At 39.2% G+C, this 18504-nt stretch overlaps 1 protein-coding gene across 4 annotated transcripts in view; it reads right to left on the reverse strand.

Annotated features, from left to right (window-relative positions):
* Window positions 1–18504, reverse strand: part of LOC102697225 (rho GTPase-activating protein 26) — an 82903-nt gene that overhangs the window by 6133 nt on the left and 58266 nt on the right. The window contains exons 16-24 of one of the 4 annotated variants that reach the window (XR_011191157.1): window positions 16771–16829; window positions 15278–15383; window positions 13515–13674; window positions 12519–12663; window positions 11842–11998; window positions 8229–8358; window positions 5857–5904; window positions 2832–2867; window positions 438–548 (exon numbers count right to left, since the gene is read on the reverse strand). Coding sequence is in view for 2 of the 4 variants with exons in the window: in XM_015349451.2 (XP_015204937.1) it covers window positions 438–548; window positions 2832–2867; window positions 5857–5904; window positions 11842–11998; window positions 12519–12663; window positions 13515–13674; window positions 15278–15383; window positions 16771–16829 (822 nt within the window). In the remaining 2 variants the exon portion in view is untranslated. The remainder of the gene's footprint in view (window positions 1–437; window positions 549–2831; window positions 2868–5856; window positions 5905–8228; window positions 8359–11841; window positions 11999–12518; window positions 12664–13514; window positions 13675–15277; window positions 15384–16770; window positions 16830–18504) is intronic. The other 3 variants (XR_011191158.1, XM_015349451.2, XM_015349453.2) reach the window with 3 other exon arrangements.

The raw sequence follows: 18504 nt of genomic DNA on the forward strand, positions 1-18504 counted from the left end.
AAACCTCATAAACTCACCTCCCACTACAGTGCCTCAGTGCACCTAGTGTATGTTCTTTACGTTTTATCTTGTCTAATCATCTTAACCACACTAATAGGTAATGGTAATTAACAATCGCCAACAAGCAATAGCATTCCTACTTTGATGATGCAGTGCTCTGTTAGGGTAAAAACAAGTAACTGCGCGATTTTGAACATCTCTGCAACATAGGACAAGTCTTTACAAATGTAAAGTAAAGGGAATTTTAATCTCCTAAAGATCTAAAGATTTAAAAATTGAGGGACGGGTGCAATAGACAAAGAAGTTTTTGATCCGCGATGTGTGTTAAGTACTCTGAATCAGGGTCTCCCTGGATGAGACTGAAGAGCTGGCCACCACATGTGATGGCAGTTATTGTGAAGAGCCCTGCAGCCAGGTACCACGACAGAGGGACTCACCTGACCGGAGAGGAGTCGCTGGAAGTAGAAGACGCCAGCACCGGACTGGAAGGTGCAGAGAACATCGGCCAGGAGGGGGAGCGTGGCGAGGTGGAGCTGGGAGAGACCGGGCTGAGAGAGACAGATAAAGCACTGAGTGACCGACCACCTCACAGCACTTTGGCACTGTACACCTGCGTAGAGTGTAATGCAGGTGCTTGTCCGTTCTTAGCTTGGCATGTTTCAACTCCGGCAATTGAACAACAGCAAGCAGCAACTTTTTTCAGACTTTTAGGAGCAAACCTCTTTTACTAAGGTAGTTTGTGAAGATGCTGAGAAGTAATAATAGTTACCGCTTGTGTGGTGTGCAGCATTACAGTCAAGATAACAAAAGCTGAGGTTTCGTAAAGCTAGGAAGCTGGGAATTGTCCCCGAACAGCATCTGTTACTGCTGTGCTAAAACATACTCAATGACTGAATTTTAGCATCTATTTCCAATTGCTGTTAGAAGCTTCAGAGTAGTATTTTGCCATCAAACACAATGCCCTTGAAATCCTTTCCAGCCACCTACTGTACAAAATTCACATCTTTTATGCTCCCTCCAATCTTCCTCAAAGCACCAAAGTGGTTTTTAGTGTTATACCAACCTCTATCCTGCATTACAAAACCTTAGAGGTTCCCTGACAAATACTACTGAACTACAAAAAAAAATAGTTAATTTTGTTATAAAGCATTATAACAGCATTTATTTTGTTATAAAGCAGTATAATAAAAAATACATTTTTTCCCATTTGTTTGAGTATGCAATGCTAATTTTATAATCAGATCTCTTATCTCTCAAATTATAGAAGTTTGTATTATGTCGGATAAGGACACTTCCCATACTGATATTCAGGAAGTTTTGTTCTTCCCTTAGAATCGTATTTGCTATTAGCCCTTTCTAATTAACCCCAACACTACCCAGAGAAGGAAGTCCAAAGGATACTTCTCACTGCTTTTAATTGTCATATACAACCCACGGCATTTTAGCAATTCAAGCAGTAAAAAGAAATTAAATAAATGTTTATGGGTCAAAGCGCAGAAAAACCAGACAGACTAATTTAAATGCTCTTTAGGTTATATAGATTTTAAGCTTGAGGATCAAAGTAGATTAAATGGATGTTATCTTATTTTTGTCCCTCCTGAAAAATACCATCCAAAATTAGACTAAAAGGGGTCTTTGTACACAGTGTCTTCTGATTACACTGAAATGCATGACACAGGGGTTAAAAATGAAAACCATAGCAATACCTAGAAGAAATTGCATTTCGGGCATCTACTTTTTATCATCTTTACTTAATCAAAATGTACAGGTCTAGTGTGAAGGTTTTTGAAGACAATTGGTTAAGGAGGCTGTATGGTTAAGGTGGATGTATGACACTACATTGAAATATAAATTCAAAAGAAATGTCTCTATGGATTTAGATCTGTTGAAACAGCAACCTATTTTATGCTCAGTTCGTTGCTACAGTATTACAGTATCTGGGAGACACAATGCTAAAGAATTGAAAAGCACAACTAGGATGTAAGAAACTTCATTAGAGTAGGAATAACCATTTCATTCAAGGCAAACCCCACGAGACCTCTTGGCAGCTCATGCACAACAAAACTGCTTCACACGTCATATCCCGATACCTTGTTGCCCAGCGTTGGGTTTGGCCAGGAAGTTGGACCAGCCCAGATGGACTCAAGAGAGACAGCACAGCACTATGTCTGTAAACTGCAGTATAAAGGGAGCTGAACTAAGAGACATGAATGTAGAATGAAGGTGTAACTTCCAATCCTCTTGAGCAAGCTGAGGAGCTCCACTGTTCAGGACTTGTCACAAGGTAGCTAAAACATCCTCCTCAGGTTTTGCGAAAGCAATTCTTTTAACCTAGAAAATCAGTCAGAACCTTACTTCGTCTGCCGGACCCTTGCTGACACTGGCAGCTGTTCATTCAGAAGCTTTGTGCACCCATCATTAGCAAGAAGAGAATGTGCACACTTCTCCAACAAGAGTATAAATTAAATTCACTTCCCAGCATGCGCTGCAACTGACCAAATTATAACATTAAGGCATTTTTGTACATTTTTAACAGCCGCATGAATGAAGAGGTATTTTGCACATCAATCATTGAGGATGGCTAACAATTTATTTTAAAGCACCCTTCAAGAAGAACAACCCAAATGAAACGGAACATTAACATAAATAATGTACTAGTTCAGGTGGGTAGCTGCGTCAGCATGCGTAGGCTGCAAAGGAACAAGTAATAGGTTTATTCCATGCTGAAAAAAAAAGAGAGAAAACACAACGTTTCGGCCGTGGAGTCTTCTTCAGGTGTGAGACAGATGATGTACTGTTCGTTAATGAGCAGTGAGCAAAACCAGTCATACCTTAGTGGGACACTTGATCTGTTCTTTGGGTTCAACCTAAAAGGAAGAGGAAAACCACATTAACACTGAATAATAGAAGTAAAACTAAGTTTTCCACTCAGCTCTAACCATATGGTGCATTTTACTCTGTGGTCTTCAACGTACAGTATAACATCAGCTACCAAATTAATTGTTTTAAAGAGGCAGCTACCTCCCCATCACTGATGTGACAAATTTCGTATTTCGACATATTTAGTTCTCACCTCTATGTAATTGTTTTTATACACATATTTCAAGTTTGAAAAATTAGAGCACTACCACTTTAAGACTACACTGGCCTTGTTATGATATTGTTTCGTTTTTTGAGTATTTACAAACCATCCATGTGCTGCGGGAGATCAAACCCAAGAAAATGAGCTGCTTTGTTAATATGATGGCAAATGACATGTCCCAACTTCAGTGCTTTTTTTTTTGCAGAGTCTCAGTTGTGCACTGCCAGATGTAAAAATAGCACTGTACTTATCAAAAATGGCCCCTGTCTTTCAATGTAGGTCATTCACTAGCGTTCACAATGACCTTAGCATTAGTCATCAGCAGTAGGTATTCCACCTTATAAAATATAGAGCCTATAGTGACAAAAAGATCTCTATGCCACATCAGACACCAGTGGATTGACATTTAGAATAGTTATTTTTGTACATGGCAGTACATAGGAGTCCAATTTAACAAATTAGAAGTCATGCCAAAATTTAAATTAGAAAACACATTTTCCCATGTCACCAAAATGTTGAAAAACGAAATTAAAATCAAAGCTCCGCAACATACTATGTAATCTAATGCAATTTTAAATCCTACCTTTCTTTTAATGCCCTTAGCAGTAAAGTACATGTTATGAACTTGAGAAAAATAAATGGCTAAGTCTTTGCACAAAGGCATAACTTTTTTTTGCATATGCACCCTGTTCATTTCAACAAAATTAAAACTCATGTCTGATTAAGAAGCATTCATTATTGGCAATTAGAGCATTATCCAAAGCAAAATATCACAATATTCCCCCAGATTACCAATTCAATTCAATGAATTGTATTAAAGACTTAAAGCAGCAGTGTCCCATTTCCTCTGATTAAACCAAACAATGCAAAGAACTGAGAAAGCATCCCATTCTCCTCTGTTATCCGAGAACAAATTAATGAATCATCTCTGTGAATACAAGTGACTGATGGTCAACTTCAAGATTTTTTCTAGCAGAAACATTTAAGAACTTGATACCCTTTGTCAAGCCCTGTTATAATAGTCCTTGCAGAAAGCAAAAAATGCACGAAAGTTGTTTTTCAATGTTTGAGCAATTGAAAATACACAGAGCATCAAATTAAACTTCTCACAACTGCAAAAAAATATATGTTTTGGAACACACATGACAAAATTCACTCTGCAAATCACGGATCAAAAGTTGTCATCAACAGTGCATCTACTTGTAAAGTCACAAGCCAGTAGCGTGTGTAGGCACCACTGGAACACAAGCTGTACATCTGCTTGCACGCTGTCTTGTGAGCTTCTGTCCCTTTACTCTTGTAAAGCCTGGATAAGCAGGTCCAGGTTCACTGGCCCCATATGTCATGCTAGGACATCCCACAAATGTTCAGTGGAACAAGCAGGGCATTCACAAGCATTCTGCACATGTTACACTATCAGTTCACAAGGAAGGGAAGCAAGTGGTGTCTCAGAGCTTGATCAATGTCATGCCTTTAATCACTACAAGTGAAGTTCTGCAACAACTAGACATTCCTGCCCAGGTCATCACACTTGAACCTCACCAGTGATCAGTCTATTGTACACAGCAATGATCACAGTATATGGTCAAGCCCATCTGTACAACACCTGCTGACATCCATCTGTCTCACCTACATAAAGCCTTGATTCATTCTGTTGCTACAACATAGCAATAGCATGAAGGCATTGCTCTCTTAATTAATGGGACGTATTGTTTTTCTTTCTTGACTTTTGCTAGGCAGAACATGTAATGGGTTAAATCACCTCATCACTATCTTAATAATGAGGTAATATAAATCTTATGCAACTGTCAAACTCAATCTAAAGTATCACAGTCAGTTGAGAATGATCACATACTGAAAATTAAAAACATTTAATCAATATCCAAAACTTGTAACATTTATTTTCTATATATATCAATGCACAGACTGGCAAGTTTATTTTTTGTTGCTCAGTATACTTTTGGATTTCTCAGTCAAATGTTAAGGCTCTATAAAAAGGATCTAGATCTAAATCTCTTTTGACTGTTATGCACAGCATTTTGGATTTATTTTTCTATCTATTAATGAACAAGGTCACAGTAAAATAACAGTATTGCTTGACAATAAATTTACCATGCATTTTTCCCCAGTTGTTTTATAAAAAAAATCTTCTCAGTGCAATCCACCAGGATCATAAATTCCACACCACTGAGCCATATAAACTGTTCCTGACTTGTTTAGCAATGAAACAGGCAGCTCTGAAAGACTGCAATTATTAATCAGAGATAAATGAATGAAACAAAAGGGTATCCATACACATCACAATCAGATCACTGGGGATATAGTTTTTCTTTTAATGAAAATGTTAGAATGGCTTAGAAATTTTAATAAGGAAATTCCACTGCCTTCACATCACAGTATCAATTAAAATTCCCCAGCCCTCTCTCAAATTATTAATACCTTTGCACTGCTTTTGGTTGGGCTAATAATCTCAGAAAAGAGACACTGCGTCTTTAACTTCGTCTGCCACATGAATGAGACAAGGCTGAAATGAATCACAGCTTCCCACACAGAAAACTCACGTTACACTTCCATGTGAAGGCATCTGCCCACACCATGCCTATAGCTCTCCAGGATGCGCCACAGTCACGAGCCCAAAGTGCCTAAGCAGACCCCCAGACAGCAGCAGTGGCCCTGGAGCCAAGACTGAGCTGTGTGACCTCCACCATTTTGTGCAGAAATAGAAAGCCACATGGCTCTTCCACCCAAAAAAAACCTGAAATTTTACTTGTCACCTCTTGCGAAAGGCACCCGAAAGCGTGGCATATTTCGGCCACAGCACCCTGGGAAGGAGACAAACCAAGAGAGAATTGGTCATGAAAAAACTTGCAGATCAACCTCTGCATTTCACTGTGCCACTGCGGGCTTGACTTAGGCCAAAGAAAAACCACCATCCTTTAACGCCTGAATTTTCCAGTTTCTCTTGAAGTCAGTAGTTTGGTGGCCCCCGGACTTCACTGAAGCTTGTTCTCCCTGTTAGGTATGTACTGTACGTGACTTACACACTGTTAATTGCATTTCATTTATTTTTTTTGCCAACTTCAACTTGATACTGTACTTAACACACAACTCTAATCAAAACAAGTGTAATTCCAAGTGATAAGAGTGATACTTCATTTTTTTTGTGACTGAATCATGGGAAATAACAAGAAGAAAGCTGTCTTGAGAAAAAATCGAATGTAAATTACTGTACATGTGAGCCATTTCATATGTATGAGTCACACTTATCCAACATTGGACACAGCCAACAAAAAATAATCTAAATAAACTAAGAGATCAAAAGTAGTGGCATGTTCTGTGTACAGCACTAGTGCATGCTGGAAGTGTGGGACTGAAGAACAGCTGTTAGGAAGCGAACCACGATGTGTGAAAGAGTAGAAATGTCATTACAGATCACTGAATAAATATTCTCTTGATTTACATCAAACTGTAATGATGTCAATACAGAAAGGTCACTAGTCCTAATCTCTGAATCATTACAGTGAAGTTGTAAGCCTGAGGAGATTCAGAATTGATGGCGGTCACACTCGTTACCAATCAACTACTGTATATTTTATTTATTGAGTGTCATTTCATTACAAGATTACATATCTAATAACACACATCAAGCTAATCATGTAAGGTCTCTACATAAATGTAACCTGAAAGACAAGGTTCATATGGACACAGGTTTAGACGCATAGACAGAAAAGCCTTGGTAACCCATAGTTTTCAACCTTTGTCATGAAATAAGCAGCAGACTCACTGTCAAGTTAAAAGTAAGGATGCCATATTTCAGTACCTTACCCAAGGACAACAAATAGATGGTAAACTAATAGGATTCATTGAGACCCACGAGGCACATAATGTGTTGTTCATGTACTGTACCTATGAGACTAGGCTGAAATGAATCACAGCATCCTGGAGAGACTCACTCTCTGTTTCTTATTATCTGTCCACTGGTGTCCCACAGGTTTCTGTCCTGGGTCCCATTCATGATGTTTCCTACTGTATATTCTATCCTCACCCCCTTTCCCACGACCCTGTGGATACTATCTCAGAACAATACTAAAGTGTTGTGCTACTTAGCACCAACTCCAATAGCCCAACTGCTCAAGAGTAGCCCTATTAATATGAGAAATCCCTTTCCTGTGGGCTCTAAACACAGCTCCTTTTTGTTATTATTTTTTATGTGAATAATGGGGCAGCATGGTGACACAGTGGTTACCATTGCTGCCTTGCTGTGCTGGGGGACCTGGGCTCAATTCCTGGGGTACTATCTGCATGGAGTTTGTACATTCACCACATGTTCACATGGCTTTTCTCCAGTTGTGCTGGTTTCCTCACATAACCCAAAGATATATTGGTAAGTTAACTGGCTTCTGGGAAAACAGGCCCTGGTGGGAGTGTGTCTGAGTGTGTGTCAATGTGTGTCCTCCAATGGACTGATGTCCCATCCAGGGAGTATCTTGCCTTGTGCTTGCTGTTTCCTGGGAAAGGCTGTGGCTGCCCCGCAACCCTGAACTGGATGAAGTGGTTAGAAAGTGGATGGTTGGATATAGTACTCAAACTTTCTTTTCTTTCCAGCCATCAACATTTATACCTCCTCCAATGCCTCTGCCTGTCTCAATGCCATTTCCTACTGAATTAACCCATCATCTTAAACTCAATCTTCAAAATGTAACATTTTTTCACCTTCCTATTCTTCCCCCTTTATGGACCTCTCTTTATGACTTTTCTTGACTGCCACCACTTTATCACCCTCCTTCACTGCCAAGAACCTCTCTTCCTCCAATCACTTATCTTCCCTGGCATTTTCCTACTTTTTGTGCAAAATCGGCAAAATCCAGCCCTCGATTACCAGCTATTCTACACAAACCCTCGTCCAGGCCCTCATACTCTCCCTCGTAGACACCGTGTTTCAAGAGGAAAAGAACACAAAAACCTTAATTGCCTCATGAAAGAAACAAACTTCTGATTCAACAAAATAATGAATCCCCCCCTCCCTCTTCACTTTCATTTCTGTGAGATTTAAATTTTCTATAAATGATCTAATTTCTTGGCAACTTTTTTTTTTTTTACAGCCCTCAGCCACCGACCGTCAAAACAAGTGATCTTCACAACAAACCTTCTGGAAGCAGAACAGCCACAGAACCTTCCAGGTACAGCACTTTTCAAACAGTTCCCTTTTTTTGGACACAAAGATGTAAAAAAATTCTTCTGTCTGATGAAACTGGAGGATGGTATTAACTCCGACACTGTGAAAGGAAATATTTGTGAAGGAATGGGGATTGGATTGAAAGAGGTGATGAATAAATGCACTTCCTAGACAAAGCCTTTAAATACCCACAATTGAGTGATTCAGTACAATAAACCAAAAACCTGCATATTAGTATATGTCACGACTTTTATTAAAAACTAATTATGGAGTAGAAAGGAAAAAACATCATAAAATGTCTACTACAGGAGTTAAGAAACCCAAGGACAAATTACTTTTTCCAAAGACATTACCCTGAAATACGTATATAGATTGTTTGTTATTAAAGCCCACAGATGTTTCTCCATTCTCAGTACAGTTACAGCAGCTGGAAAATCTTCAGCAGGTTTGGCTACATCCACAAGTCAGTTTAGAGCTGGACAAACACCAGCTACAGATCATTAGAAGGTAAGAGCAAACAACACTTCATTCACACAAGGTGTCAAGTAACAGTGACCCCAGAATCATGCAGTGCTGCTGTTCACGCCTATAAATAGGACGTCTGCAGCTTCTTCTGTGAGTGAGGGTGTCCACACACAAGCAACTGGGGATGTCTGGTTTTTAATGACAGCCACAGGATGTGCCAAGATCAATATTATTAATATCCCATTATTAATAATGGAACATATTAGAATGATCAGTGTCAAAGGCTTTCAGAGGTATTATTTTCATCTGCATTTAACTCCTGCATTCGGCAGATATGATTTGTCAGTTGCAGAGAAATGTGACATGGTTCTTTTCTTGAAACAAAAGGCAATACTTTTGAGATATTTACTTGGCGCTAGCTAGTTTCGGCTGAAGACTTTTAATTGGAATTCATAATCTCTGTCGTCCTTCGCGAGCAGATACTTTGCTCAGCTTCTCTGAAACCTAAGCTTCCCACTGCCACCTTTCTCTGCACCTATAATTAAATCACACTCAGGCTTAGCAGTCCCCATCAATCTCTCACACTGTCATTAAATTATACCTAGCCTTACCTTTTTGTGCTTTTCGGCACTGCGCCCTAAGAGCGTTATTAAATGTGCAACCTTGTTTTGCAGCCAAATTAAATCTTACCTTATTATACCTGTTTCACAACTACTGGGTCCCAGACAGAAAATGCTAGGTGGTGTCAGTTCTTCACTGAAACCCAATGAATCTGCTGTCTCAAACTAATTCCCTGATACTAAAATATTATTTTAAATGCTTGATACTCAGGGTGGCACACAAATATGACTCTTGTTCATTCTGTCCAATATAATTGCAGAATTTTAAAATACTGGAAATCATTGCATGATAAAGCAGATTCACAGATTCATCCAATAACAGATTAGCATTTGATTTCTAGCAGCATCCTATCCTTTTCTGCATAACACATTTGTAAAATTGAAAATAAACTTTCAAAGGCTAAGAGTATGAATCCAGTTCAGAGCAGATATACAGTAGAAATGACATGTTAGCAAAAAACATGTATACAAAAAGGTGTATAAGGCAAGATTACAACAAGTACATAGTTGTATATGCTATTTTGTGTCTAATGTTTTTGAAAAAAACCTGCATCTTTAAAAATTAATATTTTGTCCCATCAAGATTACATTGTTTTTCCTGTTCTGTGGTTTTTGCTCATGTCCTCTAATTTCCTTTATCTTTCTTGTTTCTCTATCTCTGCAGAAAGGAGAGAGACTACAGATGTAGTGATTGATCATTAATAGTCAGAGACATTCTCATTATGCATCTCTTGGGCGGGATTGCTTTGTAAGTGCAGACTTCATTCTTTCCTATCCCCCCAATTTCTAGTGATGAGCCTTGTGTATAGCCTGAAAAGCCACAATCTTTTTCATTTTATCACTGTCTGGGATGTGCAAGCTCCAAGAATGAGGAATTTAAAAAAAAAGACAGCAAAACTGAAAACAAGAGGCTTTTATTTTTCTCTAAACGTCTGGAAACGTGTCTTGATTTGTCCTTACAGTGACTCATCTCTCTTCTATGTGTAGCGGTGGGAAAGGAAATATTTTAATAGAAGATTCCAAGACAACAGAGGAATGCTGACTCACTTGGGGCTTTTATTGCCGGTTTGTATTTATCCCGGGGAATAAATCAAGTCATTTTTTACAGTTGTCCTTTAAAATGTCAACAACAAAATAGAATATAAAAGACGCCTAAAATGAGAAAAGAAAACTTTAAAGCACCAGATCATGACCCAGCACTGTAGGGGTCAGAATGACTCCTATTGGTGGTAAATCATCTGCAACATTGATCTGGCCAAAAATTGAAAAAGTAAATGTATTGAATTTATTTGCATTAAAAGGGTCCTGTGAAAGAATCCCATATTTATGCCTCATGCGTCACATTGTGAACAGCATGGTGGCGCAGTGGTTATCATGGTTAGTGCTGGGACCTCGGGCTCAATTCCAGACCTGGGGCACTCTCTGCGTGGAGTTCTCATGTTTTTGTGGGTTACCTCTCACAGTCCAAAGACATATTGGTAGGGTAACTGGCTTCTAGCAAAACTGGCCCCAGTGTGAGTATGTGTTTATGTCTGTTTGTGCTCTGCAATAGACTGGCATCCCATCAAGATTGTAGCCTGCCTTGTAGCTGTTGCTTGCCGGGATAGGCTCCAACTCCCTCTGAATTGGATGAAGTGGTTAGAAAATGAAAGTATGGGTCCATCTACAAATGCATCCAAACAAATTTTAATTGTGGGTGTTTCAAAGATAGCTTAAGATGACTGAAAAAGCCTGGTGTACATTAATGAGTCTTACTTTTATCAAAGGCGTGTAGTAAATTGAGTCAAACAATTAAGCAACATATTGTACATCCACTACAGAAAAAATGTCACTTCTACTCATTTATTTATGCATCAAGAATGATCCATAAAGAGGCCACTGTTTTGCATTGTAAATTACAGTACCCTTTAGATGAGTCATTTTTGAGAATATCTAGGTTTACCTTTTTTTCTAGCATCTTAAAAAAAGATTGAAGAACACAGATGCTGATTTGAAGAAGATCCACTTAAGCTATGGGCTACAGAATGTGCTATTTACTCTTATTAACTCCGGTGCGGGTATCAGATGCTGATGAGAGCCTTTCTGTAGATACAACTGAAGTCATAACACACACACTCAGTTACTCTGAGCCTCCTTGGGTCACTCTTCTCAATTTCATCTCATACGGTCCCTAATGGAATGGAACTAATTGCATTTCAAGCAAGTACAATGTCAGGGTTTTCACAATCCATTACTTTGCTATTTCATGACACAGCTATGTTTTAATCAAGGACACATAAATAGCCCTTCGCAAGTACTGTAATTGGCGAGCAACACAGAATAAATTTCTTAACATGTTCATGAGGTAACCATTTGAGACCTCAGACGACTGCTCAGAACTGAAGGAAGTTATTTAAAAAGCAAAGAAGTCATAAAAGGCCAGGATTACCTCATTTTATTTTTCCTGTAGGGAAGAAGAGTTCTCTCTTAAATAAAGAAACCAGAAATAGTGTACTCACAGAGAGTTGGGTCTGTTTTGTCTCCCCATGACTGTATCCAAGTCAGGGTCGCTACAGTTGAGACTGTTAAGCTTGGCCTTTTGAGTGCAGTTGGAGTTATTGGATGAGTTGGTCACAATAGACTCTGCGCTGGAGTTTAACACGCTGTCTCTTTTCTCTACAACCAGCATAAAAAACAAAAATAAACAAAGCAGGATTCTATGAGGTGGGTTGTGGTTGTGAATTTCATGCAATACAGACTGTTCCATGTAAGTGTAATAATGACATCAGAACATCAATTATCCAAACCCTCGATTATACAATGCATGGTTTCAAACTCTTTGTGTGTTTGTGACGATGAGGGCCACAATCACAAAACATTCATAACAAACAAAACGGATGCACACAAACCATGCATTCACCTGAATCCAGAAGCCCATGTTGTGACATTGATTATCACTGGCGTGAGGTGTGTGGGTGAATAAGCAAGGACATAATGCGCTTCAGACACCTCAAACACTGACTGCTCACCATGTATTTTGGGCTTGTTGTGATTTTCAATCCTCAAAATGTCATCCATACATGCCCTTAACTGACTAAAACGCAGACTGCTGTCTGGGGGTTGTTTTGATTAGCAGACCTCTCTGAAACTAGCAGATGAGAGAGAGAGTGTCTCGGGAGCTAACCCCAGGACTGACCTTTCTCAGTGGGCGGTGGGGTGTGGAAAAGCGTCAGGGGTCTCTCACTGCAGGAGGGCGGTTTGCATTCGGCACTGCGTCGCCGTGGCAGCGGATGTTGCGAATTCACCTGCGCCGTACTGGGGTTGGGTGCAGTGCTGAAAATCTGAGAAAAGAAAAAAAATAAGCTCTCTCCTTCCAAGGTATAAGATCTTTTTCTATGTTGTGTCACTTTGTTACACATAACAGCAGAGCGGAGAAAAAAAGGTAAATCTGTGATGCGTTCAGCAAAGTGGACCCATAACTAAGCACCATGTTACATATGAGGGACATGTCCTAAAAAGGGCCGTTAAACAAAAGTCACCAAGCAGAAATACTGCCAACCAGCTATCTATTTTCTAACCACTTAACCAATTCAGGGTTGAGGGGGAGCCAAAGCGTTTCCCTGAAAGCAATGGGCGCAACACAGGAAACACCCTGCAAAGGACTTCCAGTTCATCATAGGGCACATACAGACACAAACATACACAAACTCACACCGGGGCCAATTTTCCCAGAAGCCAATTAACCTGTCAGCATATTTTTGGACTGTGAGACGAAACTAGAGCACCCAGAGCAATCTCTTGCCAACAGGGAAGAGCATACAAACTCCATGCAGATAGTACCCCAGGAATTGAAGCCAGGGCCCCAGCGCTGTAAGGGAGCAATGCTAACCACTGCACCACTGTGCTGCCCAAAATAATGTGTCCATGCACTTAAAAATAACAGGCTTGCAGATTCAATGTTGTTGAAAGAATGTAACTAATGAACTAGAAGTAAAAACTATTGATGAAAACAAGAGAAAAATTATTCCTTTTTTAAAAAAAAATCACTTTAAATTCAAAAGGAAGTGAAATTCAATAATAAATGGTAGAAGAATGACTACAGCGTATGCCTTTCATCTGCAGGTCTGTCACGTGTATATCTCCAAACAAACACGACAGGCCCCGATCCTCTAGTTTAGCCTGGTCCCTTCACCTTTTCGTGGTTCTCGATGAGGATCTCGATTACGATGTTCTGGAACTTGATATCCATGATGGCCGCGACAGTCTCCTCCTGGGGTCTGAGCAGTGTGGGCCCGAACACCACTCCAAGATTGGCCACTGTCATCAGATTGTGCTGATGGTGGTCTGCCACACTGGACATGGGAAAAGGAAACATCCAATGTTAACCGTATGGGGAAACCAAATATTTATTTTTCTACTAATTGTAAAGAATCTGTTTTGTGGATCAGAATATTGCCCCATCTTTGCCCATTGACACCACAAAACAGTATTTAATTTTGAGGAAGGGAATGCTATATAATAACATGAAGATTTAAGAGAAAATATATTTGGCATTATATTACATAAAGTAAAACCAAATACATAACTACATCAAAAAATACTGCATGGATTTCTATGTGGGTGTTATATCAGACAAAAAAATATCCATAAATCCATTAAGAGCACATTTTTTAAACTACTACACTATATATGTTTTACAATGTTAGGATGATGGATTTTAATGATAAATGGGGAATTCCTTTTATATGAGTTACTGTATGAAATGTTTGCTGTAATTGAAAACACAACTTGAACCTTTTGTACACTTTTTGCCAATGTGATCACTTGATTCTGTGAGCTATAAAAGGAACCAATAGGAAAACAGCTTAAGGCACTAAATATTTTGTCTACGACTCTCTACAACAAACACCCACTAAAACACTTAAAGCATATACAGTACTCCTCTTTGCGAAATATTATTAACAAATACAAGATATATTTGTATTTGAAAGATAAAAGGTAGAAAATAAGAATAAAAACACATTTCGACCAATATTTTAAATACTTTTCTGCAGTCAGTTGCAATCAGACCCATAACAATATCAGGGTGTGTCTAGCTTTATTGTTTCCACCCTTCCTTAAAGCATAATGATGTTGTAATTCTGCTTGAATTTTACACTGTAATTTTCTTGGAAGCTGCGGTATCCCATCTAAAGGTTGTCTAGAAGGGAAAGAGAGGCTTTATTGTGGTGTTGAGAGATCTCAGGGACCTGCACACAACAGGGAGAGTCCAAGATCTTGGGAGGCAGGGATGAGCTTCAGACATACCAGTCGGCTCATCACTATGACAACGATGCATAGAACCAGCTGCATCTCTGTTGCTACTGCTCTGCTCTTTCATGTGAGGTGGAAAGAGTCTGTCTGGACACGGCCCAGGACTTGCTTGATGACATTTAGAGACGGGAAGTGCTCGTAAAAGTGCTACAGATGCAGCACTTTTGTACTTTGCTTGTTTCCAAGGGTGGGTCTACAGCATAATGTGGTCAACATGTATGCAGAATTCTAAGTGGACGTCTGATTTATACATGCAGCTGTTTTCCACATTTCGCTAAATTGTTTTGCATGTGAAATTTGGATTTCCTTTTAGCTAATTTTCTTTGTTGTTTTTTCTTTATGTTTTTGTGTTGATAAAGACTCAAACAGGGTGTTGTCTTTTACGCGTGAAACACCAGACTGGATTGTGCAAAAAAGCTCCTTGTCTTACATTTTTTCTGTATCCATTGTAATCAAATGAAAAAAAGAAGAAAAAACTACCCATACTGTACAAACAACCAGAAAATATAATATTCCCTACTTGCTTACCGGCATATTAACACTTGATAACACTCACTTAAACCACTGGAAACCAAAGTGTGAATTTTGTGGGGGGGGTTGCACATTTTGTAGATACACAAATACTTCATCTACAGCTCTTACCTGGCCAAGTGCTTCATCAGTAGTTCCAGCATCTGTCGGTTTTTCTCAGGAAGTCGGTGAACAATGCTGTGAATCTCAGAGATGCGTGCTTCCAGATTGTCAAGTTCTAACATAAAAATGAAATAATATGAAGGAAAAAAAGATCAACAATTCTGACAATTAAAGGGTGGAGGGGTAGCATGGAGTAACAGCGGTTAACATTCCTGTCTCAAACATTGTGGCCCTGGGTTCACCTCTTGGGGTGCTATCTGTCTGGAGTTTGTATGTTCTCCCAGTGTTTGTGTGGGTGCTCCATTTTCCTACCACAGTTCAAAGATATATTGGTAGATTCATTGGCTTTTAGAAGTAGGGAAAACTGGCCCTGGCGTGAGCATGTGTGTGTTTGTGTCCATGTGTACCATCCGTCCAAAGTTTCCAGAGTGCTCCCCCGTGACCCTGAATAAAGCAGTTAGAAAATGAATTGGGCAGATGGATATTTAAAGATAAATGTTAATCTTCTAAATCTTAAAACAAAAAAGGTTTAGTCTGATGTATAAAGCCATCTAGATGATTTAACAACATCAAAAATTATGCAGTTAAAGAAACCTAAAGTGAGCTTTGTTTGGTTTGCTTAGCCAGACATAGAGCCAATATTCTCTCTGCAGTGCAATGCTGAAGCAGAAGATAAGTGTCTCTCAGGGAACTCTCAGTGCAATGTGACCATAAATTTAGAAAGGTCAATCTGTGGATGGGGGGAAGTGAACTCTATAAAAATTGATGTCAGTCCTTCATTAATTCAATTCAATAAACCGGTCGCTGTTGTTGGTTACAAACAGATTTACTCAAATTGCAAGTAGTCAGATTAACACCTGCATCTGAAAAAAATAGCTATTTTTTAAATAATTCTCCATTCAAACAAAGAACCTATTAAAAACATGTCAGGTCTCTTTGAGAAGGACCTAGATAAAGATAGACTATAAACTAATGCACAAAACAAAGTTCCTCTACACTGAAAACCAAACACTGCCATTCCCAGTACATGCCCTGACATAGATCTGGTCCAGGTGGGAAACTGTCTCACACAGAACATCTGGAAACAGATATGTTTGTTGAACAGCACAGCTCTGATTGACTGCAGGTATTTAACATTACCAGTGATTGTGTGACAACTGCCTTGCCATTTTCAAACAGGCTAACCTCAGACACAGAGTGTGTGACTACTGGATGCCGTGCAATTCCAGAGGGAGAAAATAACATGCAATTAATTGCTCATTCCCTATGAAACGAGCCTTGGCAGATAAAGATTGTCTTTAAGTGATACAATCACTTGAGGCAACACAGTTAAATCACTTCCTCGATTACCTGCCAAATTTAACACAAAGCAAAACCTTCCCTACCTCAGAGGACAAAGGTAATGCAACACCATCTCAAGCAGTGGGTTTAAAAAGCTACCATTTGATCTGTTAAAATAATCATTTAACCTTCAAGAAGAACTCAAAAACAGAACAACTTACTGGCTGCTTTGATAAAGCTTCTCTGATACTGATACGTCATGAGAGGTGCAGGCAACATTCTGAAAAAGAAGGATTTAAAAAGGAAGACTAGCGTGATTCTTCAAGATTCTCTTTCTCTGGAGGACAGCCCATCAATACACATAAAACTATTTCAGACCAAATGTAACACAAATCTTAATCTTTAGGAAGAAATAATGTATTCACACCAATATTCCTTGAGAAAACATGTCTTTGAAATAAGGAAAATTAAATTTAAGGGGTAGAGTCACACTGCAGAATTGTACTACTTTGTGTTTCATATTAAATATCCCCAAAAATTACATTCACTCATATTATAATGTGCTTTATTTCTTCACAATCTATATAATAAAACTAAGGTTTCACATACAGTCATGTGAAAAAGAAAGTACACCCTCTTTCAATTCAATAGTTTTACATACAGGGCATAAAAAACAATCGTCTGGTCCTCACCAACTTCTATAATTAGACAAATCTAGCCTCAGATAACAGACAACACAACAGATTTCACTATGTCATTATTTATTCAACAAAAAGTAAGCCAAAATGCAGAAACCATGTGGGAAAAATTAAGTACACCCTTACTGCTCCAATAGGAATTAAGAAGGTAATTAGCAGCCAAATGCACTTGATTGGTTGATCATCAGGAAGTGTGACCACCTCTATAAAAGCAGAACTTTTGGCACTTTGGTGGTCTGGAGCATTCAGGTGTGTGTTAACACCATGCCAAGGAGAAAAAACATCAGCAATGAACTCAGAGAAGCCATTGTTGCTGCTCAATCTGGGAAGGGTTATAAGGCAATTTCCAAACAATTTGAAATCCATCATTCTACAGTGAGAAGAATTATTTACAAATGGAGAACATTCAAGACAGTTGCCAATCTTCCCAGGAGTGGGCATCCCAGCAAATTTACCCCAAGGTCAGACCGTATAATACTCAGAGAAATCGCAAAGAACCCAAGAGCTACATCCAGGAATCTACAGGCCTCGGTTAACATGTTAAATGTTAAAGTTCATGACAGTACGACAGAAAAAGACTGAACAAATATGGCTTTCATGGAAGGGTAGCCAGGAGGAAGCCCCTTCTCTCCAAAAAGAACATGGCAGCATGACTTAGGTTTGCCAAGTTGTATCTGAACAAACCACAAGATTTCTGGAACAATGTCCTTCGGACAAACGAGACCAAAGTGGAGATGCTTGGTCATTATATACAACACCATGTTTGGCCAAACCAAACACAGCGTATCACCACAAACACCTCATACCAACCATCAAGCACGGTGGTGGAGGGGTGATGATTTGGGCTTGTTTTGGAGCTACAGGACCTGGGCACCTTGCAGTCATCGAGTCGACCATGAACTCCTCTTTATACCAAATAATTCTAGAGACAAATGTGAGGCCATCTGTCCGACAGCTACAGCTTGGCCGAAACTGGGTTATGCAACAGGACAATGATACACTGTCCCAAGCACACTGGAAAATCTACAACAATGGCTGAAAAAGAAAAAAATGGTACTGGAGTGGCCAAGTGAAAGTCCAGACCTCAACCCCATTGAGATGCTGTGGCGGGACCATATAAAAGCTGTGCATAAACGAATACCCTCAAACATCACTGAACTGAAGCAATGTTGTTAAGAAGAGTGGGCCAAAAGCCTCCAAAACGTTGTGAGAGACTGATACATTCATACAGAAAATGATTACTTCAAGTTATTGCTG

The sequence above is a fragment of the Lepisosteus oculatus genome, chromosome 11 (genome assembly GCF_040954835.1).
Source record: "Lepisosteus oculatus isolate fLepOcu1 chromosome 11, fLepOcu1.hap2, whole genome shotgun sequence".
Lineage (NCBI taxonomy): Eukaryota > Metazoa > Chordata > Actinopteri > Semionotiformes > Lepisosteidae > Lepisosteus > Lepisosteus oculatus.